The 25,812-nt window shown below is 39.8% G+C and overlaps 6 protein-coding genes across 14 annotated transcripts; 3 read left to right on the forward strand and 3 right to left on the reverse strand.

Annotated features, from left to right (window-relative positions):
* Positions 1-1,517: 1,517 nt before the first annotated feature.
* Positions 1,518-3,790, reverse strand: LOC105560158 (coiled-coil domain-containing protein 149). The gene is made up of 9 exons (XM_012009026.1): positions 3,569-3,790; positions 3,322-3,491; positions 2,991-3,234; positions 2,685-2,851; positions 2,536-2,608; positions 2,363-2,447; positions 2,132-2,276; positions 1,963-2,060; positions 1,518-1,879 (listed from the first exon to the last, which is right to left on the reverse strand). The coding sequence occupies exons 1-9, from the start codon at positions 3,629-3,631 to the stop codon at positions 1,653-1,655; spliced, it is 1,272 nt and encodes a 423-aa protein (XP_011864416.1). The 5' UTR covers positions 3,632-3,790; the 3' UTR covers positions 1,518-1,652.
* Positions 3,791-3,881: 91 nt separating this feature from the next.
* Positions 3,882-11,387, forward strand: LOC105560160 (translation initiation factor eIF-2B subunit alpha). 3 transcript variants are annotated; one of them, XM_012009034.1, is made up of 9 exons: positions 3,882-4,041; positions 4,604-4,705; positions 4,827-4,966; positions 5,171-5,287; positions 5,366-5,478; positions 5,563-5,707; positions 6,204-6,329; positions 6,441-6,609; positions 11,308-11,387. In XM_012009034.1, the coding sequence occupies exons 1-8, from the start codon at positions 4,029-4,031 to the stop codon at positions 6,588-6,590; spliced, it is 906 nt and encodes a 301-aa protein (XP_011864424.1). In that variant the 5' UTR covers positions 3,882-4,028; the 3' UTR covers positions 6,591-6,609; positions 11,308-11,387. The 3 variants fall into 3 exon arrangements, with proteins under 3 accessions (XP_011864424.1, XP_011864425.1, XP_011864423.1); XM_012009035.1 differs by lacking the exon at positions 11,308-11,387 and adding an exon at positions 6,809-7,523; XM_012009033.1 differs by lacking the exon at positions 11,308-11,387 and having other exon boundaries at positions 3,883-4,041; positions 6,441-6,753.
* LOC105560159 (tyrosine-protein kinase Fps85D) lies at positions 6,635-14,389 on the reverse strand. 5 transcript variants are annotated; one of them, XM_012009027.1, is made up of 15 exons: positions 13,799-14,389; positions 13,557-13,730; positions 13,378-13,474; positions 12,226-12,421; positions 11,872-12,009; positions 11,576-11,785; positions 11,294-11,477; positions 10,836-11,009; positions 10,082-10,318; positions 9,769-9,972; positions 9,484-9,697; positions 9,204-9,356; positions 8,975-9,097; positions 8,764-8,886; positions 6,635-8,681 (listed from the first exon to the last, which is right to left on the reverse strand). In XM_012009027.1, the coding sequence occupies exons 1-15, from the start codon at positions 14,009-14,011 to the stop codon at positions 8,539-8,541; spliced, it is 2,583 nt and encodes an 860-aa protein (XP_011864417.1). In that variant the 5' UTR covers positions 14,012-14,389; the 3' UTR covers positions 6,635-8,538. The 5 variants fall into 5 exon arrangements, with proteins under 5 accessions (XP_011864417.1, XP_011864418.1, XP_011864420.1 ...); XM_012009028.1 differs by having other exon boundaries at positions 9,769-9,945; positions 13,799-14,386; XM_012009030.1 differs by lacking the exon at positions 10,836-11,009 and having other exon boundaries at positions 13,799-14,386.
* Positions 14,390-15,366: 977 nt separating this feature from the next.
* LOC105560161 (cytochrome c oxidase subunit NDUFA4) lies at positions 15,367-16,713 on the forward strand. Its single transcript, XM_012009036.1, has 3 exons — positions 15,367-15,501; positions 15,592-15,738; positions 16,420-16,713. Exons 1-3 carry the CDS (start codon positions 15,454-15,456, stop codon positions 16,474-16,476), a joined length of 252 nt encoding a protein of 83 aa, XP_011864426.1. The 5' UTR covers positions 15,367-15,453; the 3' UTR covers positions 16,477-16,713.
* Positions 16,714-17,944: 1,231 nt separating this feature from the next.
* LOC105560163 (phosphopantothenate--cysteine ligase) lies at positions 17,945-20,730 on the forward strand. 3 transcript variants are annotated; one of them, XM_012009040.1, is made up of 7 exons: positions 17,945-18,104; positions 18,657-18,827; positions 18,897-19,027; positions 19,509-19,606; positions 19,685-19,899; positions 19,975-20,157; positions 20,241-20,730. In XM_012009040.1, exons 2-7 carry the CDS (start codon positions 18,687-18,689, stop codon positions 20,421-20,423), a joined length of 951 nt encoding a protein of 316 aa, XP_011864430.1. In that variant the 5' UTR covers positions 17,945-18,104; positions 18,657-18,686; the 3' UTR covers positions 20,424-20,730. The 3 variants fall into 3 exon arrangements, with proteins under 3 accessions (XP_011864430.1, XP_011864428.1, XP_011864429.1); XM_012009038.1 differs by having other exon boundaries at positions 18,028-18,369; XM_012009039.1 differs by lacking the exon at positions 17,945-18,104 and adding an exon at positions 18,394-18,564.
* Positions 20,522-25,155, reverse strand: LOC105560162 (vacuolar protein sorting-associated protein 16 homolog). Its single transcript, XM_012009037.1, has 16 exons — positions 24,990-25,155; positions 24,693-24,879; positions 24,489-24,617; positions 24,274-24,418; positions 24,087-24,205; positions 23,363-23,538; positions 22,903-23,275; positions 22,706-22,833; positions 22,454-22,598; positions 22,242-22,376; positions 21,994-22,155; positions 21,766-21,915; positions 21,429-21,676; positions 21,271-21,367; positions 21,069-21,172; positions 20,522-20,986 (listed from the first exon to the last, which is right to left on the reverse strand). Exons 1-16 carry the CDS (start codon positions 25,043-25,045, stop codon positions 20,848-20,850), a joined length of 2,493 nt encoding a protein of 830 aa, XP_011864427.1. The 5' UTR covers positions 25,046-25,155; the 3' UTR covers positions 20,522-20,847.
* Between the last annotated feature and the right edge of the window lie 657 nt (positions 25,156-25,812).

Raw genomic sequence — 25,812 nt, forward strand, 5'->3', positions numbered from 1 at the left:
CTCACCCTGTATATAAAAATAATATGAAAGATAAATAAAATTTTCACAGGAGATATTGCATCCCTCAAGCAATTTAGCAAAAAATATATCGAACAGAGATAACTCGATAGATACTTCGTGCGAAATAAAATATATGATGAAACAAGATCCAGACATCAAAATAATTAAACATGATAAATGTAGTGCACAAGATATACCTATTATGTGCAACAAATCAGTTGAAGTAGTATTATTTTCTATTTATTCTATTTTATTCTATTAGTGAACTATCAATTATATCTTCCAACTGAGTGTGAAATAATAAATTTCACTTCATATTCATAGGCAAATGTATGTACCAAATACAGCGAGAAAACTTGTTCAGAAATTTCTGAAGATCAAAAACATATGATTAATAATAATAACGCATCCAGTCTAATCGAAGTCTGGCATAATCCAACACAGAAAGCCAAAATTAGGACAAGGCTAGAAAGCAATGTTATTGATCAAAATAGGAACCAAAATAAAGGGTTGTTATATGTAATAGAAATTTTCAGTTGTCACACAATTTTAAATGCTCGATATGTAAAGAGAAATTTATATTACTTAGGAAATTGGTCAAGCAAGTAAAGAGAAAATTATCTTTCGAATCTTGGAAGAGGGGAAAAAATCTGGTGTACAGAAAATTGTTGAGAGAAGCGGAGGAAAAGAAGCAACATGAATTACAAAAGAAATTGAAGGACATTGAATGCAAAAGAGTTTCACAGGAAGTGAGTATATTTTTATAAAAAGTTATTAATTAATTCTGATATCTCTTAAGTATCTTTAATGTGCCCTTCGGGTATATGGGCAGATAATAAAAGAAATCCAACAAAGAAGGAAATTATCCATTAAACCGCAAACGACTCAACAAATGAACATTGAAACTCTGCAGAAACAAACGGATGAGAGACGCATTATCAACAAGACGTTCACTGTTTGGAAAAAACAGAAGGATATGACGCTGAAAGAAGCGCAATTAATAACAACGTATATATTAAATGCAAAATAACATGTTTGGAATGTGATCTATATATTTAACAATAACAATATATGTATACATATTTATAGGGAAAATGTCGTACCTTATCGTCAACTAAAAAGATCGGTGGGGCCATTGATGTTTACGGACAGATCTAGTTCGCAATTCGACTCGTGGTTAGATCAGCTGAACAATGTCTTGCACCAAAAATATTTACGAGAACGTCGTCATTTAGTACGCTCATTCTACTGCCAACCTACATATTATGGTGCTGCAACTACGTGCCATACATAAATGATATGTCCAACTAATTGTTACAACAGACGTTGTATAACAAATCGTCCTTCATCGTTTGGTAAAATCATCTCTATCAAAACTTTCAGGTTATTAAATATTAAACACTGATTTGATAAAGATATTGACTAGCACTTTACATTGTTAATTTATGTGATAAACCAATTAACTCGCTAATTGAATTTGTGATAAACAAATATAACGTATGGTGACTAGATTTAAAAAAAATCAATGCAGCGACTAATTACTGTCCATTAGAATACTCCATCCTATTTAAACCTACTTTCTATATATACATTATATATGTACGCAGGCACATATACAGTATACATGTATTCTCTGTAACATATTTTTAATTTCATATCTTCTGTTTATCGTTATCCTTTAAATTATTTAATGCCTTTTGAACTAATACTCCCAAGTTCTTTGGAAGACTCATTTGTATCGACTGTAATTGTTGCATAACTTGACTTTCGGGCGAAGAGTTACATTGTACGCTGTTCTCATTTGTTATGATATTGTTTTCCTCGATATTATCTATACCGCCATTAGTTGTAGGATCTAAATCGTTGAAATCGCTATCACCTACAAAAAGTAAAGGTGACAGCGGTATAATAGATCTGCTACAATTAACTCAATAGCAATTACAATTATCTGGTTATACGTACATCTCAAATCAACATTGGCGCTTGTGTATCCCTCCAAGAGCTTCGTGGTTGGTGACTGTACAGCGCTATCCAATTCACAAATTCTCAATGCTAATATTCTGCAATTCAACGTGTATATATGAATCTAGGAGCACACGTGTATCAATGCAACTAATGTTGAACCATTTACTTGTTCGCTTTCTTCTGATGCGCCAGAGCTAAAGTTTTGTCATTTAAAGCCTCCAGTAAGGCAGTGCAAAGGCACCGTAGATCTGTAACGGCAGCAGCAGACTTCTGAGGTGGTATATAAGAACTTTCTTGAAGAAGTTGTTCGACTAAAAATGAAAAAAAATTATATTCCTTTTTTGTGAAAGGCGATTAATGATAAATAAATCTTCATGTGTGTGTCAATGTATTTCACCTTGTTTGTGAGTCATCACTGTTCCAGCCGCAGAATTTGCCCCCAACTTGATAGCCCCTTTTGCCCTTTTACTGTCCAACATACTCTATAGAAAAAATAATTAATTGCCTAATATCGGAAACAGTAACAAATTAGAGAAATGCGTAATAATCTTTCATTTACTGTCAATCTACCTTGTACTTTGACAGAGATTGTCGCGTCAATTCTTTCTCCTCGAGCAATTGCTGCAACCTTTCTTGCAGATATCTAAAACATTTGGAATATAAAAAAAATTAAATAAATTATAATTACCTAAAGACTGCAATTACATATTTTTTATTACCTATTTTCATTTATTAAGGCATCCAAATCAACTGGTTTGGTAGCGCTTAAAGCTTTAGACAGCTCATGATTCAAACGATGCGCCTTACATTTAAAGGCATCCCTTTCCATCTCCAGCTCGTGTTTCTCATCTAATACCATTTGTAGATCCGTTTGCAACTGTGAACACTACAGCAGAAACCAATCTCATTAAGTAGTAATACCATCTTGAAATATAAACTGACGCAAAGAATTAATGACTAATGGTAAGCAGAAGATAAATCAATAACAGACAAGAAATTCTACATCCAATTTTCCTTATGTTTACCTTTAAATTTAGCTTCTCTAACTGTTCTATCATTTCTTCCCTTTGGTGCATGGCTGGCGCTAATTGAATTTCTTGCTGTTCAACTGGTATACGACTGTTATTCACACGTAACACCTTGATGTCATCCTCAGCATCCCCTAGCTTCTGCCTCAACGTTTCGACCTGTAGCCTGAGGCACTTGTTTTGCTCTCGTGCTTCTGTCAGGAGATCGAAGGTTCTAAAATCGTCGTCCAAACTGTAACACCTGTAAAAAAAAACATGTTTAGTGCTCGAGCAAAGGAAAGAATCATAGAACACAGTTCTGACGTAATTGCAGGCCTGAATCAGATACCTGTTTAATTCCTTCATATCGCACATCTGCTTCTTCAGATACAGAAACCTTTCCTGAACTTGCTCGGCCATCAGCTTGAACTGATCCCGTTGTGTCCTACACTCGTCCATCTCCTGGCTCAGCCACATGAGCGCTTCCGACTTCATTTGCAATTTTTTCTTTAGCATTGCCTGCGAACGTATCCATTTCACATAGAACCACGGAATAGACTGAAACATTTTAAGCACTTGAACGAACGTCGACCTACTTTTGACTCCACGTCGACATCGTTGACGCCAGTTTCCTCGAGACGGCCCGTCTTTTCCTCCATCGTGTCGTTCCTAATTAAAGGCCATACATTAAGGTACACCGAGCGTTTTAACACCTTTGACGATCGATTTTCAATTTGGTTAAGACACCATCCCACGGTTTTTATTTTGCGAGCGGACAAGATTATGTTAAAATTGAGGTTAGGAAGAATTCTCTTATGGCGGGCTCACATCATGCCGGACATTCGAGGAGCACGCGATGTGAACAGACCTGCAGATCGCCCCAGATGTCGTTGCAGTATGAATCCCCCATAAGGTAAAATGGACGTTCGACATGTGGCACAACTGTTGATACAACAACGTGATATCTGATGCAATACCACAGATTAATAGCGTTAATTTTTTAATCGAACGCCCCTCATTGATGTGACCAGTTGTGTGTAGAAATAACAAGTCATAATGGACACAGAAGGTATTTCAAATCAATCAAATCTTTATCTCGCTTCAGCTTACATGCTAAGAGGTGGGACTTGGTTTACGGTCTTAACCTTATCACTCGTTCACTGTCATTCATTCCTCCGCACCTGTTCTGTTCCTTACCTTGGTATAAACCTACTCTTCTCTTATCTAATTTAACTCATCCTAATTTCGTTCTTATTTTAATTCTAATTCTCTGTTTTTTCTCTGTCTTCCTTGTCCTTTTCTTATTCCTACCTCCGTTCGCCTCTTGGTACCTGTTTCTATTCCTCCTTTCCTCTCGTCGGACGCGTCGTCAGCTCCCCTGCCAAGACGTCGTTCACCGATTCTGTAGAGTGGTCCTCGTGTATTCCTTTTGTATCCTCTTTGTGTCCTGCGTTTCCTCCTTCCTTCCTTCAAACCGCAGCTTTGCAGAGATATGTATTGCTGTCTCCTTCCTCTGCCTTGCATTCCTCCTCTGACAGAGAAGGTATATGGAATCAACATAAAACACTTGTACCGTAATCATGGTTACGTAAAATGATATATAAAGTAACATCTTAAACGAATGTTTGCAGAAATATGCCAATACTTCAATAGCATTGTTAAAAATGAGAAGGAAGTTTCGGCCGGTATGGCTGCTATTCGTACTTTATTGCAAGTATTGAAGCATTCTAAATGTAAGTGTCATCAATGCCTACATGTACATACATATGAGCTTTCCAACTATTACAAGAAAATATTAAATCTATACTCCCCCCCCCACTAGAGCTATCTCTCATTTGCTCTTTTGCTTTGTAGCAGAGACAGTTCAAGAGCTTCAGATTTGCTTGCAAGATGCAATCAACGCGATGCGCTGCACGGAAACTCCAGTTACCGCAATTGCCTCGGGAAGTGAATTGTTCCTACGTTTTATCACATTAGCAACACTAGATACACAGGTAAGAATACCGAGGGCTTGAGCAGAATGGCTGTCTTAAGACAGCTTTAAGACAATGTTTTATGTTTTAAGCCTTTGGCTTGAGGTAACGCACAATAACTGTCTTGTGTCTTAAGCGTACAAGACAGCCATTCTGCTTGGGTCCTAACGTTCAAATTCTGTTAGAATTTAGCTTTGAAGATTTAATGTTGATATGATTATTTAGTCAATTGCAAAGTGCAAAGGAATCATGCTGGAAAGAGGCAAAGTGTTCTATGAGAAATTAGTTGCAGCGCGGGGAAAAGTAGCCAAGGTAGCAGCGCATTTCATTACTGACGGCTCGGTAAGAATGGATACACACAAGACACTTGAGACATTTCTGTTATTTATTTTTTTACTTTCATTGTGTTATTTTTATCAGACCATCCTCACGCATTCCAAATCAAGAGTAGTACTGCAAGCAATGAAGGAAGCTGCTGCGAGTAATAAAATATTCAATGTATATGTTACGTCAACGTCGCCTGACAATAACGGGTGTGTATTTGTGAAACTCTTTAATAAAATAACTTTATTCTTGCGATTTGAAGCTTTAATGTGTGCTTTGTCTTCTTCCTTTAGAGAAGAAATGTGCCAGAGCTTAACAAAGTTGGGCATATCGTGTACAGTGATACTGGACTCCGCAGTGGGATACGTGATGGAGCGCGTAGACATGGTGATGGTCGGAGCGGAAGGTGTTGCAGAAAGTGGTGGTGTAATCAATAAGGTATATTCGATAGCGATATATAACTCTTACAAGTTGTGTATAAATAATAATAAGGAAGTTATTTATCGGGGTTGGAAAGTAACTCGTTACTTGTAATGAAGTTAGTGATTTTTTTTTTGTGACTAACTTCGTTACTGTCTCTCCATCTGTAACTAATTTAACTCTCGGTTACATTTTTTCGATAACTAATAACTAATTTAATAGTTACTTTATATATTTTTGGAACTTCCGCAGATCGTATTAGAGTCTTGTATTTGTGCATAAATGCCTTTATCGACACTGTACGATTCAAATGCAGATTTGATATTTTTATTTTCATTGCAAGAAAGTAACTGCAAAGTAACGATTCGTTACTTTTGTAGTAACTGTAACTTAGTTTTTAGCGAATAAATTGTAACTAGATACTTTTATGAAGTAACTTTCCCAACCCTGTTATTTATTACTGGCAACCCTAAGAATCTTTAATTTATGTATAAATGTTTTGATTCTTTTACAGATAGGTACATATACAATGGCTATATGTGCGAAAGAGGTAAAAAAACCATTTTATGTATTGACAGAAAGCTTCAAATTTGCGAGAATCTACCCTTTAAATCAAGTGGACTTACCTGATGAATTTAAGGTAAATTGTATATCTTTGTACGCAGTCTTCAAATCAATTATAACTTAAACGTAGAAATAACAGGAATATTTTCTGCACGTCTATAAGATGCATAATAATTTTTTGTTGCAGTATACATCTAGTACTTTAAACAAGAATTTAAAAAAGGAGCACCCCTTAGTAGATTATACTCCGCCTCAGTACATCAGTCTATTGTTCACGGATTTAGGAATATTAACACCATCGGCTGTTAGTGATGAACTCATTAAATTATACTTATAATTTGGAGTTTTGTTAAGTGGTAAGTTCTTTAAATTCCGCGAGACTAATATATATAATCTTTATTAATTTATTATACAATCAATATTGAGTATTTACGTACGAAAACAAATGTCTTTCATATAATTGCACGTAAATTATATCAAGTAATAAACTGTGTCTACACGAAGTCGTCAATCACATCCTAATTAAACGAGATGCCGCCCCGCTCTCTTCCCTAGAGGGCCTTGAGTCACCACTTCCTCCTAAGAGGTGGGCAACTGAATAAAATCCTTGCTAGAATTGGAACTCGGATCTGTGGCTTACCAATCTAGCGTACATCTCTCCACCATGCTTGCCACAGTCTATCTATGGTATACGAGAATTACATTATGTTAAAATGGACTTTTTCAGAGTGGAGTTTTACGTAAACTACATACATAAAGACTGCTTGTAATTGTGTGCAATGTGTAACATTGGTGTGTCACTCGAATAAGAAACGGAACATCTAAATTACAAGAATCTTGTGAAATCTTATTAGCTTTGGAAGAACGTTGAACGTTATAGCTGTTTAAATTTTATACACTTAAACTACAAAATGGATACATGCATTTACATTCTCAACACAATTATATATTACACAGTAATTTAAAAATATAAGCTTATCATCAAAGCAATAAGAAAAGTTCTTATAGTTAGGATATCATACTGCAAGACTCTTAATTTTCCATTTTTCCCTCTTTAATAGCTTATGTAAGACCAAGGTATTCTTTGAAGACTAGGAAGTCAACAACATTAGTCTTTTCGCGATATTTTGCTTTTTTTTCAGTGAGATTCCATACTACAAATCATTAACTGAATTAATATACGATACGATAACACAAATACATTGCTTAAATACCACCTATGTACTTTTATATATACTGAAAATTTTGCAAATATAAAAAATTCTAAGTATGTAGAATTGTTATCGTATACTTTATATACAAATCTCCGATGTTTCCACTGTGTTTTTGATTTTCATGAAAAATGGCAAAATTTACACTAAATACACAAATATAAAGTACATTCGAATCCTACAAAATTTAATGTACATATGCTAATTGTATGTACATCCGGGAAACACTTTAATATATTAAAGAGAATACATAGATAACGATAGAATTGAATAAATAAAGCCCACCTGCTACGTAATATTCGTGATTACGTAATAAAAATACATATATACACAAATTATATATATATATGTAGGTGACAACAATATTAATTGTAAAATAAATTGAATTATAACGTGGACGGAGAAATACAATAATTTATACAACAATAATTAAACATTACGAATTAAAAACATAAACAATAGCATTCACATTGACATGATTTTGTAATGACGTATATAATGGCAATTAGTAGTACGTTTTATACTGATAAATATATACACACGTACATATACATACACATAGTATGTCGAAGAAAAACGTGACGAAATAATGTAGAGTAGAATAATCGTTTTTTGCTACATACCGTGATCTGATAAGTCATCGGACTATTCTTGTCATTTTACATCGTTCAATCTTGTTTACTTAAAAAATGCTTTTAATTTCTTATACATATATCGAACAATCCTTTCCAAATGGCTTCCAAACTTTATATGGTATTCACTCTTGAAAATGTTTTCTCGAAAAGATTTAACAACTGGAATTTGTTTTATAAGGCATCACGAGTTAAGATTCCCTTTATTCAATGCATCAGAAGTATCTAATCAGGATCAAACAAAAGTTACGCCACACTCTTTCTTGATATATCATATGTGTATTTGTAAGATAAAATACGGTTTGGTTGTGAGCATTTCATATCTTTAAAGCTCAATATAAATTATTACGAAGTTTCATGACTTGTAAATATACAAAATAAGTGTGAGGAAGCTATAGCACCAATTTATGCTTCTTATTGGCCATAAAATACTCTTCAATACTTATAGATACGCTTGCGATAATGTCTCGGCCACAGTGTATATTTGTTCAAAATGCGGCCGTTTCTCTGGCTCGTAGTCCCAGCATCGCAGCATTAATCGATAGATCTCTTCAGGTGTTCCTTCCGGAGCTGGCATTCGATACCCTGATGTATAAATTGCCAGAATAATAGGTGCAAATCAAAGTGTATTAATCTCCACAGTTAACTTTTCGTTGATCTTTCTTACCCGCGTCTATCTTCTCGCGCGCTTGTGAATTAGACATGCCGCTGTAGGGGTTGCCGCCTTTAGAAAATATTTCCCATATGAGAATCCCGTAACTCCAGACGTCGCAGAGCGATGTGTATTTACCTGCGACACAAGACGTAACGTATGTCGCTAGTAGTAATAACAGTTTCTTTTTACATCAATACGGCAAAAACGAAAACTTGTGATTTACCGAAATTCAAAGCCTCTGGTGCAGTCCATTTAATGGGAATTTGTTTCATACCGTCCGAAACTATGTATTCTTCCTCCTCTCTTGACATTCCGAAGTCGGAAATCTTGACTATGCATTCATATCCTAAGGGAATAAGGTAATCGACATTATATTTTATTGAATTATCGCTGCTCGTTTGGTTCAAATTTAGCGTCTTCCCCCTTTCCCTCTTAACATGTAATTTATTTACCTACGAGGCAGTTGCGAGCGGCTAAATCTCTATGGATGCAATACTTAGATTCCAAGTAGCTCATACCAGCTGCAGCATCCTTGCACATACGCAATTGCTCCCGTTGTGTTATTGTACTAGCATTCTTCCGCAAATACGTAAGTAACGAACCACCTAGAGTTAGCGATTAGCGTGTAGACTATCGTAGGATACAGGTACGTCGCTGATTTTTTAATACGATAGCCAGAGATGTTAACAGTGTTAGCGTAACGCAATGACAGTGAGAGACTCGTCAGCTTACCGGGCACCAATTCCATCACAATCATGATCGGCTGCTTTTGAACGCAGATACCGATAAGTTTGACTATATTCGGGTGATCGTACTGCTTCAATATCCTTCCCTCTTGCAAAAACTTGCGTTTCTGCTCGTCCGGTAACGTTACCTTGCATGTTTTAACGGCCACTTCGGTCTTACAAGTCTTCAGTTGCGCCTTGTAAACGTCTCCGAAATTTCCCTGTACATCACACCGTTGGCATCATATCGCGGCGTATAAAGCATAAGAAAGCTATTTGTCAGCCTACTCACTCGACCTATTTTCTCCAAAAGGATGACATCATCGTTATTAAGTTCCCACCGCTCGCGCAAAATTGGCGTCTTAAGAATAGCACCAGATCGACTGGTCACCGGCAAGCTCGACACCCATTGATGCCTGATTAATTCTTGAATAGACGGGAATGTGGGTCCTTCGAATCTATAGTGTCCCTGCAATAACGTACTCTTTACTGCAATCTATTCGATCCAATAATAAATGATTATTTCGAGCTATTCAAATTAAATTCTCTAATATTTTCATACTAATACCAAGATTTATTAGCATTTCGTTCTCATATGTTCTTACCTCTGGTGTCGTTTGTACAATAAAATGCTTGTGCCCGTCCCAGCAAACAGATAAAACTATCTGACACTCTTCGTTTCTTATTGTTTCGCGTACTAAAAAATCCCCCTCGTTAACGAGTAATCTTACGACCTCTTCTCTCGGTAATACCCCATGAAACCATTCCTCTTCCATCAGAGGACTGCCGTTTCCGTTACTTTTTTGGTTGTTAGTTAAATGCGAGATTCCACGTAACGGTACCTAGAGATACATTTAATTTGCAAATATACATTGACGGTAAAATAAATAATAATTTTGCAATTTCAATCACTGCCACATATATATATGCTCATCTTATTTCTGTACAAATGTAAAGCTGTTAGTGCAAAAAAAATCATTCTCATGCACAACATGGACCATAATTCGTCGTTAATAAAATATATTCTAAATGATATGCTCATTATCCATGCAACATTTTCTAATTGCAACAAGTATGTACCCATAATTTTGTCCTCAAAAATATGGTAGCAAGACAAGGTTGTTTGCGAGCCTTGCGTTAATTTTGGTAATTAAAAAATATCGGGTCGGAAACTAGATGCTGCCTACATCTGCGTGACAGTATAACGATGGAATAACGTATTACACTACAAAAGCTGGGAGAGATTTGTCGTATACGAGATCTATGTAGCGGCATATCAAACATTTTATCGCTTTGCGACTGGACGCAGGAAACACGAACGAGCACTCAGATATCACACGAATAAAGTGTAACACGTACAACAGGGGGGATATTTTTGATTGCTTTAGCTGTAGGCCCTTCGCTATTTGCCCTAATCATTCCGTTTTTCGAGTTGTTAATTGCCGGCAGGGATTTAAAGGGTGATTTTAATATTGTCATGAACCGCTGATTTCTCCTCAGTGTGAACAGACCGTTGTCTGCGACTGTATTTCTCTGTAAAGGGGACTAGAGCTAACTAACTTGAATAACTCCAAGCAATTCAGCATTCAATGAGAAAAGACAAATATAATAATACTTTTGCACATTATCATCACGGTTACAAATTAACTTTTGTAGATACTCTGAGGGTTGATTGTAATAGAAACCTAAACATTTCGGAAAACATTCTTAATATCAAGGAATACTTGCAGGAACATGATACTAGTTCTATTATAATTAACAAAATTTACATTTCTTTTGTTAACAAAGAAAATTCGTTTTCTTTTCATTTTACTTACTTTACTAATTGCAGGTGACTCGGTGAAAGAACCTTCCATGGAAAGATCGCAACCCGAAGGTAGCTCTTCACAGCCCAGTTCGTTGAGAGCGCCTCTAATGACATCCACTTGTCTTTGTAATTTTTTCTCTTGACAACGTAATCTCAGCTCTTCTCTTTCGCGAGAATAGTCCAAGATAGACATCCTGGTGTCACGGCATGTAAGAAAAGACATTTGAGAACGTCGAACTCGATTGTAAACATTGATGCGTTGATGCGTTAATCAATAATAAAAGACTTGTACCTAGAATCGCTATTATTTTCCTGCGAGAATTGCGGGCTCTGTCGATTTTGCTGCGTGGCTTTTAGAGAAGTTTCGAGTTCCGTGAGGCGGCTTCTCAACCAATCTATAGTCAAGTTATCAACAGTCAGCTTATTTGGCAACAATTTCCCTGAGGTGTCATCCACGAGGTTCTCGTCGAATGTAAATCTGATCGGAGATGCTGGCCTAGTTCTACGTTGGCACCGGAATTTGCAGTACTTGCATTAAAATAAATATATATTTTATATACAAAAATAATTATAATGTTGCATACGCACTTGTGCTTTCCAATAAAATCTCTATACTCTTCGATAGGCTTAATATTATCGACTGCCTTCAATACTCTTACATGGATCTCTACAAATTTCTCTGTTGTCAAATCTGTATACTTAACAATATCCTGAAGTATTCCTTTCCTAGAAAATCGCGGGAACTTGCATATATTACACACGTGAGACAATAATCGTTAATTTCTGCAATCAAGTGTTTACCTTCTCCATTTCTAGTTGCATGCAAGTAGGAAAATGAAGATAAAACATTAATCCTGCTTAACGCGCTACAAGTCGGAACCTTTGCCAGGAATGTGCCACACGGGCATCGTGCAAAGGCTGTTTGTAATGCAAGTAACTCACCATGAAGTTATGAATTCTTGATGAATAGCCTGTTGCCGGTGAAGCAAACTTGGCAGATAACAAGTCCTTAAATCGAGCTCGCATTCCGTCACAGCGCCTAGCAGCAGTACGTATTCGTTGTGCGTCAGATGAAGCTTCCTGCATGCCTTCTGATATTTTTCTCTTACTTCATCTAACTTGCGGCCACCTCTACCAGCTGCACAAGTTACGTTACTGCACCGTTTTCTTATTACGCATGTACAACAGATTAGGGTCTATCCAGACGAACTTGCGTAGCGTACATACACTCTAAGAAATATGAATATGAAATCTCACCAGTGGTGTTCGGGTGTTTATATAATTTTCACCGGGGAAACCGCTGACTAAAAGCTTGTACACCAATACCCACTAACTCCCAGTGGGCATTACTTTATCTTATTATCTTATTTTACCTTATCTTATCTTTACAATGCCCCAGCAATGCCCAAAAAATGCTTTGATTGTATCAACAAGACACGTATGATAGAATGTATTTTGGCTGAACCAAACAGAATTTCTAGTTAGCACGATAGGGCTCGATATTTCATAACCAGAAGTTTGCTAGACTTCACTATCTAGTAAATCCCGAAGGAATTCAGATCCGTCCATCTTCTAACGGACGACCGGTTGAATCGATCAGATTCTTTTTCAGTGTAGCAGCGCCCGGTAATACCCAGTAACGCCGCGAACCTGTACACCACAATGCCCTCAGCGGTTTCCCCCTCGATTCTCACCTTATCGATGTGAAATTAACATTGCTCGGTTAGTGTGGCAAATTCACATTGTTGCGGTGTGAGATATAGCGCTACTCTGATTTTTACATCAAGTATGGTGTTACACATGCGATCACATCACATGTCGCGGAAACAAAACAATATAGCACCAAAGCTGACACCGCGTTTGTCGGCGCGAGAAAGATTTTCTACAATATCGACGTTAAGATTCACACCTACGCGAATGTGGTGAAAGGTCACACCATTATTTTTCAGAGTGTACGCATAAGGAATCTGATTGGGTCACAAGTGCGTGCATGAGGAAGTAGGCCACTCGATTTCATTGCACATATGCCTATGCAAATTTGTCTGGATGGTCTCTTAGAAGCGATTCAAAGCAATCGTCGCACGTGGCACTTACACTTGACGTAATACTCTTCGAATCGTGACCTCATCAATTTGTACATCTCCAGATTCTTCTGATACTCCATTTTTTTCCTATTTACATCGTCCATCAGCTTTAAATTAAATAGGGGGGAGAATTTTAATGAGCCGAGCACACCGAGATTTATCAAAATTTTCACCATTTAGCTCGCTCACCTGCTGAAACTGATTATTCAGCCAATTCTGCTCCTCCTGGTACAGCTTCCTGGCTCTCCTTCGTTCCGAGTACAATGTACTCAACTGCTCCACAATGATATTTTCAATAGAATCCGCCTGCTGCTTGATCAACTTGGCCGTTTGATCAATCGAGTCCATTATGTCTTTCCAGCTCTGCAAAAATAGATGTTAGTACCCGAGCGAAACGCTGAGAGAGAGGCCACCTAGAAGAAAGTAACCACCTGCGCTATGAGGCTGCCGACGAGGTCCTCGTTGCGCTCGATCTTCTTTCCTTGGACGGTAAGCGAGGAAATGGTCGAGGCGTACTCCCGGTCGGACTTGATCTTCATCGTGAGGCAACGTCGCATCGTCTCCAGCAGCTTGATCTCGGTGTCCTGGCGGGCCAGCAGCGCCTCGTGCGACGCCTGACCCTGCAGGCTCGTGGAGAAACCCATCCTTCGGGCGGATATACGCGGACTGTTTCGGCGGTGACGCGGTACTCAACGGCGGCTCATGCTCGGCCTCGCTGCGGCGGGATATTCTGGACGTGACATCGGCGGGCACCCCGACATTCAATTCAGACGGGCCTGGGCGCGTATCAACGGCGACGTGTCCGGGATCGTTACATGACCAGCGGGCGGCGACGGCGACGACGAAAACGTGCCGTTACTCCGGCGCGTCCCCGCGCAGCTCTGAGATCAACATTTATATTTATACCCGAAAGCTGCGGAAAAATTCACTTTTACCAGCGAAATACCGCCATTGGATACGTCGCACGATGATGTCGATCCAGGCAAGTCGGCCGTGGATCGGGAAATCGATCCCGCCGCCTCGTCGATCAGCGTCAAGGCCGGCGCGCAACGGCCGACGGACCCTCCGCGATCGTCGGGCGCGAGCCAATCGCGTACCGCGGACGGTTCGCATGAAAGACGACCAAGTCAACGAAAACGAACGCTTTTCCAAAGTTCCAAAGATATATAAACTCTTCGCAAAGGCGTTGCACGAAACGCGCCCGAGCTTTACATAATACTTGATCTTGGAGTTTAGCGCCCGGGTGAGTCGCGCTCGGTGTGATTTTCTTATCGCGCGTCGAGCCCGCCTCTTCTTATCGCGCAGTCGCCGGGTGGGTATCTCGGCCCCCGCCGATCTGCGCAACTCGGCGTGACCGCGGAGAGCAGTGATGTTAGCTGTGCCGCTTTCTGGCGCATGCGCGTTCAAGTACAGCAGCAGTGCAGTATCAAAACAGGATGTATACAGGTCCTGTAGAAACCCTACTTTGATGCTTCTATAAAAATTATATAAAAATTTTTTAATTGTGAATAAAAAGATGTAAATCATGAGAAACTACGTTAACATTATTATTAACGTTTTCGAGGTTTTAACCTTTAATATTATCTCTATGTTTAGCCGTTCGTGAATGCTTTATCAAATCTGTCTTACAACATCTAATGCTGACATTACATGCTATACAAAATGCTTTATTTACTTCGGAATGGAAAGCCAACCATGTATATTACTTTTTATCATTACTACATTTTCATCCCACACACTTATATCCGTATTCATAGTCGTTCCTCAATTCTCGAGGGTAGTTTGTCTTTGTCTCGCGTATGGTAAAACGTAGTAGCGAGACAAAGACAGACTAACCTTGAGAATTGAGGAACGACTATGAATACGGATATTAACCTTCCTGCTATCCCAAATCCCGCCAGAACTGTCAGTGTTCATCTCCCTCATCATATATACGTTACTGGATTTCACTGCTATTCCAGTGCGCATGCGCCAGAAAGCGGCACAGCTAACATCACTGGCGGAGAGCAGTGCGCGGAGGCACGTAGACGTCGCTCTAGCGAGAGAGATCGCACCGCACCGGATCGTCCCGTCGAACGGCGCAATCATGAAGATGCAGGGGACGACCATGACGACCTTGAAGAAGCACCCGGCCGTGAGCACGCGAGAACTCGCCAGATTACTCCGCGCCCGCGCGGCATCGCCAGGCAATGCTCAACGCTCGCTCTTTTTTTCTCTTTTCCAGCTGTACCCGCTGTACTTCTGCATAGTGCTGGGGGGCTGCGGCGCGTTCATGTACACGTTACGGCTGGCGACGCGCAGCCCCGACGTCTCCTGGTTTAACAAGAGGGAGGCCGAGCCGTGGAACGACTACAAGGACAAGCAGTACAAGGTGCTGAGCGCGAATCGATTGTACCTCGCCGCCCGCCGTGGGCGACTAGCAACTCGCGTCGGCATTCAGGACACAGATTTCTATTTATAATTTTTGCGTGCCCTGTAAAAAAAAACCCATTTCGACACACGCGCGTGCAACGTACGCGTGCACAGAATGCGCGTTCGAGTGCACGCGCGTGTCGAGGCGGCGTACGAGATTATAAATGTCGTTCTTATATTCCGTTTCTACCAGCGCAGTTTAACTTTAATCTCGGTTCAACTTGCTTTGTATCCTTCACTAGTTTTACGAGTTGGAAAAGGAGAAGAAGTAATTTAAGCTGAGATTAAAGTTGACCTGCATTGGTGTGAAATGAAGACCCACTCGGGTGTTTATATAATTCTCACCTCGTCGATGTGAGATTAACATTGCGATCGCGTCGCGTGTCGTGAAAACAAAACGGTGTAGCGTCAAAGTTGACGCCTGGTTTGTCGCTGCGAAAGATTTTCTACAGTACCGTTGTTAAAATTCGCACGGACTTCTTCAACTACGTGAATATGGCGAAAGATCACACCGCTATTTTTGAGAGTGTAGAATTCTGGCGCTTTAGCACGATCGTCGAAAGTTTTGAAGGGCGTTTAGAACGATCGATCGTTCGGAGGGCGACTCCGGTACGCGCTCACGCTCGTCTTTTTGTTGCAGTTCTACGCGACGACGGAGGACTTGAAGAACGCCAAGAGCCAGGCGCCCGAGTATTGAGCCGCGCCACACAAACCTAGTATTTGTTATAGGGATAAATTGTTACTCCAAATCGCTACCTCTAAAAACCCACAGCCCTGAGCAGCGCTGCGTGTCTCGCAACGGGAGTGCAGCAGTCCTAATTAACAGAAGGAGCAATTTGTTTCGATATTGAATATACATCATGTAATTTAATTTTGAAGAGGAGGTTCAATATTTAATAAATCGTATCGTGTAAGCGATATATTCATACAGGAAGTGTGCGTTCTCCCTATTGCGTTTATTGTATTAACGATAGCTTTAGACATTATCTTGCGAGAGTTTTATTTCTGCGCTCCGCAAGATTTTGGCTCTGTAGCTCTCGAGTTGCTTTCCAGCAACGTACGTAGGAGACACTGGCTACGAATGTACCAAGTGTTTCTCTTCTCTATCTTTTCTGAAAGAAAGGAGAAGAAGAATACTTTGAAGCATTTGAAGCGACAGCTCGACCGCAGCCTGTGTAACAAGGTGCTTTCCGGCGACAGTGGGTGCTCTTTGTTGTTTGCCATTGTTAAAGAAGAATGAAAAAAAGTTCCGTCTGGGCCGTCGAGCGGTTCACACGTCTTCCGACGGAAGATAAATTTTTGATCCTGCGGGATTGCATCATCCCGCGTGTGGCCCGGTTACCGGGCCATTGCATCGTTCAATTTACTATATTCCAAGCAATACCAAGTCTATTGGTTCGACGTGGCCGTGTCGGCTCAGTGTCTTTGAGCCGAGTGCCAATAATAAGAGCAAGAAGAAGAAAGAAGAATGAAACAAGATTCGCCACGTTACACCGTGTCAAGCTGTGTCTCTTGCTGGAAAGCACCTCTTAGCTCTTTCTTTTCTCTTTCTCACTCTACCGGCTGCATAGCTACCCAATAGCACACATAGTTCTATGAATATTCTTCTGGAGTGCAAATATTCTTACTTTCAAAATATTTCAATCGAATATTCTACAAGTATACATAGATTGTTTACAATTAGAAGCCGTATAATCATGACAAAGAAGAACGTTTTCAGAATATTCGTTCAGAACAATTTTGTAATATTCATCGAGTTTATGTATTGCACGTTGTTTATTGTGTAATACACTTATCTTATGCAAAAGGCAGTGAAACCTGTGACACGCTATATTCGATAGATTATTCTGTTCACATTCGAAAAAGATTTATAGTAGCGCCAGTCGAATGTTTCACGAGCGTAAGATAAATATATAAGAATGACCTATGGAATATTCCAAATATACTTTAAGAATATTCCTAAAATATTCATATAGGATTGTCTTGCGTTGTCTGAGTTATCGAGTCTCACAGAGGGCTTGTTACGTGAACAAACTTGTAATGGAAATAACTTTACACGTGTGCAGCGATTGCCGTATCAGCTCCACTTCAAGGAGCTGGGAGCCAATAACAAAGAAGAAGTATGCAGCGACAATTTTCTCGCTTATCAAACTTATCAGCATGTCAAAATGTAACAGAGATAATACATTGTCGACATTATCGCATTTTTCTCTTTGCTTATGCGTGTGGGAACAATACGGCGGATTCGCGTCGTGTTCCAAAGACTCGTGCTCGCCTTCCCGCGAGGCAGGGTCCTCGAGAAAAGAGGCGTGGAAATCGAAACACGTGAGTGTGTATCATTTATTATGGGGCGACAACAATTACGTATCACGTACAGAGACGTTAATTTCATTTCGCGACCGATGCCCACGACTGAACATTGGTCGGCGGTCACGTGTTACGGAGCCTCTCGGAAAATTTCGATTGTCTAACTATTTCCTAGGCCTCTAGTGTGTTTTTTCTAGGACGAATGGAATAATTCCGGCTCCTCCGGCAAATTCCAGAACGCGTGTCCCATTCCTTCGTAGAAAACGGCTCGGCGCACATCGAGGTTAGTGACCTGTGCCCTTCTTGCCGCTCTCGGTCGAATTGGACGGTTTTATTCGCGGACCGCAATTCGCACGTCTCGGCGCGAAATTACCTCGGACGGGCACGTTTACGAAATGTCGCCGGCAACGTGCAACAAATGACAATATACTCGACGACGTTGACGCGAGACTAGGAGAGTCCTTGTTACGTAACACGTGTACGCGCGTACAATATACGTGTGTCGAGCATTTCCGTGATTTTTTTCTATTCACTTCTTTTTTATTCGCGAAATTATTCCGCTTTACGCAGGCACTGTCTTCCGAGCCGCGAGTCTACGCGATGGTCTCCACGATGGGCTCCACATGGGAGGACTTCTACGCGAAGCACCCACCACCTCAGGACCTGGTGCAGAACGAACAGGCGTTGAGGGAGTTCACCAGGAAGCACTTCGAGACGGGCAACAAGGTGGTCCTGGTGACGGTGAGTTCCCAAGACTTGGGCCTTTTGCGACCCTTTTTCTGCGACTCGTTCTAACTCGTGGCGTTGCAGAGTGGAGGTACGACGGTGCCCTTGGAGCACAACACGGTGAGATTCGTGGACAACTTCAGCGCGGGCACGAGGGGCTCCATTTCAGCGGAATACTTCTTGGAGCATGGATACGCGGTGATTTTTATGCACAGGTGAATGTCCCGTCCCAGCAAACGCCGGAGTAACAATATATGACATTGATGTTACAGTTAGTAATTTATTAGCTTCGGCTTACAGTCAAGAAGTAGACCTGGTTTACAATATGTTCTTAACTCATTCTCTCCCTATTTTCAGCCCTGCGCGTTGTGACTAGTATGTCTAATTGCTTCATTTACTTAGTTTACTTGTATTTGAAACCTAAATTTAACAATTCTAAGCTTAGCTTTATTCTATGTTAAATTTGTAGCCTATTTGTACTTACACTTGTACGGATCCTGTATTCCTTATTTATACTTTATTACATTGACGTTATATTGATGTTATGTAACTGTTACTTTGGTGTTTGTTGAGACGCGACGAACGTTCCCTTGAAAATATAAAGGAACGTTCGTCGCATCCCAGCAAACACCAAAGTAACAGTTACATAACATGAATGTAAATGTAATACAACACGTGTGTTATATATGTTTTCAGAGTCAAATCTCTGGAACCATTCTCGAGACACTTTGTAGGTCAGAAATTTTTGGATTTACTTCAATTATCAGATGATAATGAGAATCCTGTCATCACAGGTGAGCTGCGAAGAATAATTAACGATGTACACTCGTACGCAGCTAGGTGGACGGTTAGTGTACATTTACTTTTTACAGTGTCACCAGAACACACGCAGAAGGTAGCAGCGGTGCTACGAAAGTATAGAGAGGCGTTTGACCAGGACAAATTGCTGCAGCTCACTTTTACGACTCTCTCCGAATATCTCTGGATGCTTCGTTCAGCTTGCCAAGCACTAGCGCCCCTGGAGAACAAAGCTATATTGTATTTAGCGGCAGCGGTCTCGGATTTTTACATTCCTTCCAGCGAGATGGTAAACACGTTGTTCAAATCTATCTCGATTATAATGTATTCCATTACTTCATTATTATATGTAAATTTCCTTCAGTCAGTCCACAAGATTTCCTCGAGCGGACCACCAAATATATCTCTTCAATTAGTACCAAAGATTTTAACTCCGATAGCGAGCCTGTGGGTACCAAAAGCATTTGTAGTTTCATTCAAATTAGAAACCGATGAAAACTTGCTGATTTCCAAGGCGAGAACTGCTCTCAACAAGTATCATCATAATGTAAGTAGCTATTATTGTGACGCATGTCCGGTTTTGACTTTTCTCTAAGCTATATCTAAATTTCTTTATATTTCGTCTTTCAGCTTGTAATAGCAAACATGTTACAAACTAGAAAGCAACAAGTGATAATTGTGAACAAGGAGACTGATTACGTCCTATCTCTTACAAACGAACAATTAGCCAATGGTGATGAAATTGAACAATTAATCGTACGAGATCTTGTTGAGGAGCATATAAAGTTTATATGGTCCACAGAAGTTAGTTGATCAGCTTGTTTCAAGCTGTAAAGCATTTTTTATTTTTTATATATAAATATAATTATCGCAATTAGACGAGTTTTGGCATAGTAATGGGAATACTCAGGTTTAGTATATACTACTTGTATTGTATATACATATCAGCGTTGTAAAGTAATACAAATGTACAGAATTCAGTTACAAGTACCACTATTTTGCGCAACAAATATACATTCACATTTTTGTACAAATTATAACGGAAGGTCTGAGCAGTTGAAAGCAAGCTATATATATTTCTTATTAAAATAAACAATTTACTATTTTATTGATCTATGTACATTACGTCTTTGATGTTTACTGATCTGTAAAATTACTTTAAGACCACTATTCTTGTCGAATATTACGTCATTTGAATTGTATATAAATGCATCGTGCAAAACGAGTGGACGAAACCTTAATTTTTAAGACTAGCTAGTAACACATTGATCTTGTCTATGAATTGTCTGTCTGACGATCCGCATTGTGCCAGCACAAACGTGAGAGCCGTAGCGTCCTTTTGCTCGTACGCTGTTTGCGCCGCTTCGCTAAGCAAGCTGCAAAATTACAATATTTACGCTTAGGTATGTTTCATACATTTTGTTTACGTCGTAAATCGTATATGTTTTAGCTACTTACTTCAACTTCACTAGATACTTTACTTTAAGATCATCTTTCACTTTGGGTAAGTATTTCCTCGCTTCCAGTTTTTCGTTATACTTTAGGCATTCATCTATAAACGGCTTTAACATGGAAATCGTTAAAAAATTATTTCACCACACTGACAACCGAACGACATACAATTATGTAAAAATAATGCAAGTTTGTCATCTATCGTTACCTCGTAACCAATGGGCGACTTTTTACTTTTGGAAAACTTTTCCAAATCATTCCACAAACCTTGCTCTGCCAGGCATTGTATTCTTAGCCACCAATATCTGTGTTAAAATATAATTTTGTATAATACGAGACAGCAGAAAGTTATAAAAATTAATATACCTTCGATCTGGTATTTTATATTCCGACCGTAGTTTATCCGCTAATTTCAATTCGTTGCGCAATAATAATACTTTCACGGTATCGTGCAGAGGCTTTCCCACGATCGATTCGTGTAACGTGTCCTCTAAAGATCTCTGATACTTTAACAGTTTTATCTGTTCTTCCGTTAACGATGCATTAGTGTCATTACGGGCTAATCTGAAATTTTCCTGAGCAGACTGCAGTAACGCATCTCTCGACATTGTATTCTAAAAATGTGCAATATGCTTTTACCTGTTTGGTCCCCATGTTATTTAAAAAAAAACCTTGAATTATAAATTGCACAAATTGTTCTAACCTTGCGTTGATAACTCTCGGTGATAAACCACACCGCTTGCGAGTGGAAGTCGTCGTATTGATTGTAAATATCACGCAATGTCTCTCTATTGTGGCTCTGACAATATTTGATGTATAATGCCATTGCTAGAGGACAGTGCATTATAGACATCTGCGTTAAGAATTTTTCATAAGAAACAATCAGTTAGAAATGACTATCCGAGCGTGGAACAAAGTGTTATCCGCTTACTTGGAAATCTCCGAGAGTCATGTTTTCCCTGAGATGAAGAATGACGGTATAAACTAAATCCGTATTGCCGCTTTCCACGGCTTTGTGCAGGGCAGCACGCTCCTCGCCAAGTGTCAACAGCAAAGGTACTTGTTGACGCGCACGTGGTTCGTAGTCGATTAACTGAAAAGACGTTAACATAAATTAAATTCCCCGCAATAAAAGGTACACAAAATATTCAATATATCTGTATAAATTAATAAATTTACTTTAATAGCCAATTGTTTTCGTCCGCAATCCGCCGCTCTTTTTGCGATCTCGCTGTACGAAACACCAGGAGCGTATCCCAATTTATCAGCGATCTCCTCTGCTATTTGTTCCTTATCTAACTGCGTTTGTTTCACCTACGAAGTACAAGAAGAAAATGTATTTTTGTAAAGAATTCGTAAAATTTCGTCTTTTTAAATATTATTTATCTTACTTTGTAGCAAGCCCAATGTGCTAATATTCTACTTTCCCCGTCAATCTCGGGTAATTGCAAGTGGCGCGATATTTGTATACTTAAATAATAATGCCTTCGTGCCACCAGCCGGTCTAATAGCACTTGATTCGTGAGAATATTAAATCTAATATCGTTAAAGATTTCTATAGATTGCAGCAATTATTAAAAAGGATACGAAGAACACACGAAGGGATCTCACACAATGCGTATCAACGGAATACAAAAGGATACTGCGTATATGTTAACGGAATGCCCACGGCAGGATGCCTCACTGCATTCAACACTCTCAAAATCCGACACATTTGAACGTAATACTCGGAATCGATCGTTTTGCTGAATCCTTTTCCAAACTTGGCAGCCTGAAACGAAGAATTGGCAATGCTAAATAACGTCGACCTCTCGGCAAACGCGCGTTTACTTCAACTTACTCTCATCAGAATCTTTTGCGTTTCGAAATCGAATTCGTGACTCGCACCGTCAATGCACGCTCTTATCGCCGAGTCCAGCTTGTCCTTCACTAAATCTATATAACTGTCGGCCTTGTGGCTCTTCTTCTGAAACTGCTTAGATGCTTCCAGGAGATAGGAGGCCGGGTCTGTCGAGTTGATTCTGAATATCCTTTGCACGACGTTCGGTACTTTCTGTATCATTTCGTGGGAACTGCTCGACAGCACACGTACTCCATCAATCTCGGCGACCAAGTGTACCGGACCGTCATAATTGTATACTATAGTATCAGCTGTACGCCCCACCACCATTATCGTACTGTTCCAGCTGCACACTACAGCTTCCGTGCCACACCTGCAAATATTCGTCAGATCCCAATCTATCGTCCGCTAAAATTTCATTAAATTTAATTTAAATTGTCGATCGACCGTCTTCACTAACCAAGCTATATTTGCAAGAGGTTCCTTCATATTCGTATAACATTCGCAGTACTTTTCTCTGAAGTCTATCGAACCGATGTACAGGTGTCCAGTATCGGAGTAAAGTGCGACGTGTCGATTGTTGCTAGACACAGCTATCGCTATGACGTTACTGATCTTATTACTGAAGAGATTGTTCTAAGAGGAAAATTAAGTAATTTGAATCACACGTTGGTTTTCAAGTGCGTGCGAGTTCACGTCAAGTGAATTACAGGGTTGGGAAAGTTACTTTATAAAAGTGTCTAGTTACAGTTACAGTTTTTTTCGCTAAAAATGTAATTAGTTTTTTATAAGTTGTCAATTTTGAAAAGTAACGCGTTACAGTTACTAAAAAAGTAACGAATCGTTACTGTGCAGTTTCTCGCAATGAAAATAAAAATATCAAATCTGCATTTGAATTGTAAAGCGTCGACAAAGGCGTTTATGCGCAAATGCAAGGCCTGATGCGATCTGTGGAGGTCAAAAATATATATAAAGTAACTACTGATGTAACTAATTATATTAGTTACTAGTTATCGAAAAAAAATGTAACCGAATTAAGTTACAGTACAGATAGAGAGAAAGTAACGAAGTTAAGTTAGTGTTATCAAAAGAAGCAACTTTAACTGTAACTTCGTTACAAGTAACGAGTTACCTCCCAACCCTGGCGAATTATAACATGATGAATTATCCAATGGTACGCTTACAAATTGATAAGTGTTCTGGTGGGACTGATGAATCACAAATATTCCTTCTCTGTTTGACAAAATCACTTGCGTCTCCCTGTCGCAATGCACCATGTACCAGCAATCAATTGGACCGTATCCTGGTAAAGTAAAAGTGACGACGACAATGAAACTTCCGGAAACCTACACATACATTTATTATACTTACTTGGCATATCGGTGATTGGCCGGACTTTAGGTTCAGACACATTGTTCACTAGAAATATCCGATTGGTAGACGTCAAGACGGCTATCCCAGTGCTATTAGATGTCGTGAAGAACTTTGCGTCGACAACTTTGGTGTCTTTGGCTGCCTTGAGAAGAAGAAGACTAATGTGTATCGCAAGATTCATCCGTTACAGATTTATATTTCAGCCGGCTTACATTTCCCATGCTAAAGGTGTGCTGATAAGTTCCGAACATGTCGTATATGAGAACCATGCCGTCGTCCTGCACGCACAACAGTTCTTCCTGCTGGGACCAGCCGAACGATATCAGTTGTCCACTGCTCCACTAAGTTAAGCAGAGATTAAGAAATGAATGTAAGCCAAATGGGTCATAGGGTCGTTGGAATTAAAGAGATCTCACTTGCAGCTTGGCTGTCAGTCTTCCCGACGATGTGTACAGTAATATCAAAGGCTTGTTGGCCCCTTGGACCTTGACGAGCTTCTTGGGGTTTCTCGTTACGGCGATGGAGCCGCCGTACGGAGCCGCCACTAACAAATTGTTGCTGGAAATTTCGTGCTGGAAGGATATCGGGTACAGCTCGAATTTCCTGCAACAAAGATCGATAACGCGTCGTGAAAAGCTATACGCTGAGTCCTGTTGTCGCACGAGACACAACAGTTTCGCGGGGCATGTACACAAATTTCCGAGTACACTTACCGAAAGTACACGTCCCGTCCCAGGGGAAACCAATCGGCGGTCAACATCGCCGACATTTTTCGCGATGTTAATTAACGCCGGATGATTTTGGCAAACGACACCGAACCTCCTCGTCGCGGTTCTCGGTGTCTGACAGATTATTACACCATGGTCATGAAGAATAGAGATAAGGAGGCTCAACTAAAGCCCGCTGCAGACGATGCTATTTTTTCTGCTGGATTGCTTGCGATTTAGTAAATTACTAGGAATCCTGAATGCTGAGTGGTGCAACGATAGTAAAGCCCGCTGCAGACGATGCTATTTTTCCTGCTGGATTGCTTGCAATTTAGTAAATTACTAGGAATCCTAAATGCTGAGTGGTGCAATGATAGTAATTTACTAAATCGCAAGCAATCCAGCAGGAAAAATAGCATCGTCTGCAGCGGGCTTAATTTACTAAATCGCAAGCAATCCAGCAGGAAAAATAGCATCGTCTGCAGCGGGCTTAAGGATGTGTTCGAAAATGAATTTAGTTACTGCCAGTGAAAACAGTATAGTTGGTAGCAATGAAAATTACTGGTGCTGCGTTTTTCGCACGCCAGTAAAGTCAGTAAGGCTTGGTCTACATTGGATGTCGTAAGTCGAATAATGAACTGTGATTGGTCAATTTCTTCCGACACGACTTACGACATCCAATGTAGACCCAGCCTTACTGACTTTACTGGCGTGCAAAAAACGCAGCACCAGTAATTTTCATTGCTACCAACTATACTGTTTTCACTGGCAGTAACTAAATCCATTTTCGAACACATCCTAAGTCCCAGTCTACAATAGATGATTTAAG

Source organism: Vollenhovia emeryi, unplaced genomic scaffold, assembly GCF_000949405.1.
Source record: "Vollenhovia emeryi isolate VEMERY1.0 unplaced genomic scaffold, V.emery_V1.0 DF939241.1, whole genome shotgun sequence".
NCBI lineage: Eukaryota > Metazoa > Arthropoda > Insecta > Hymenoptera > Formicidae > Vollenhovia > Vollenhovia emeryi.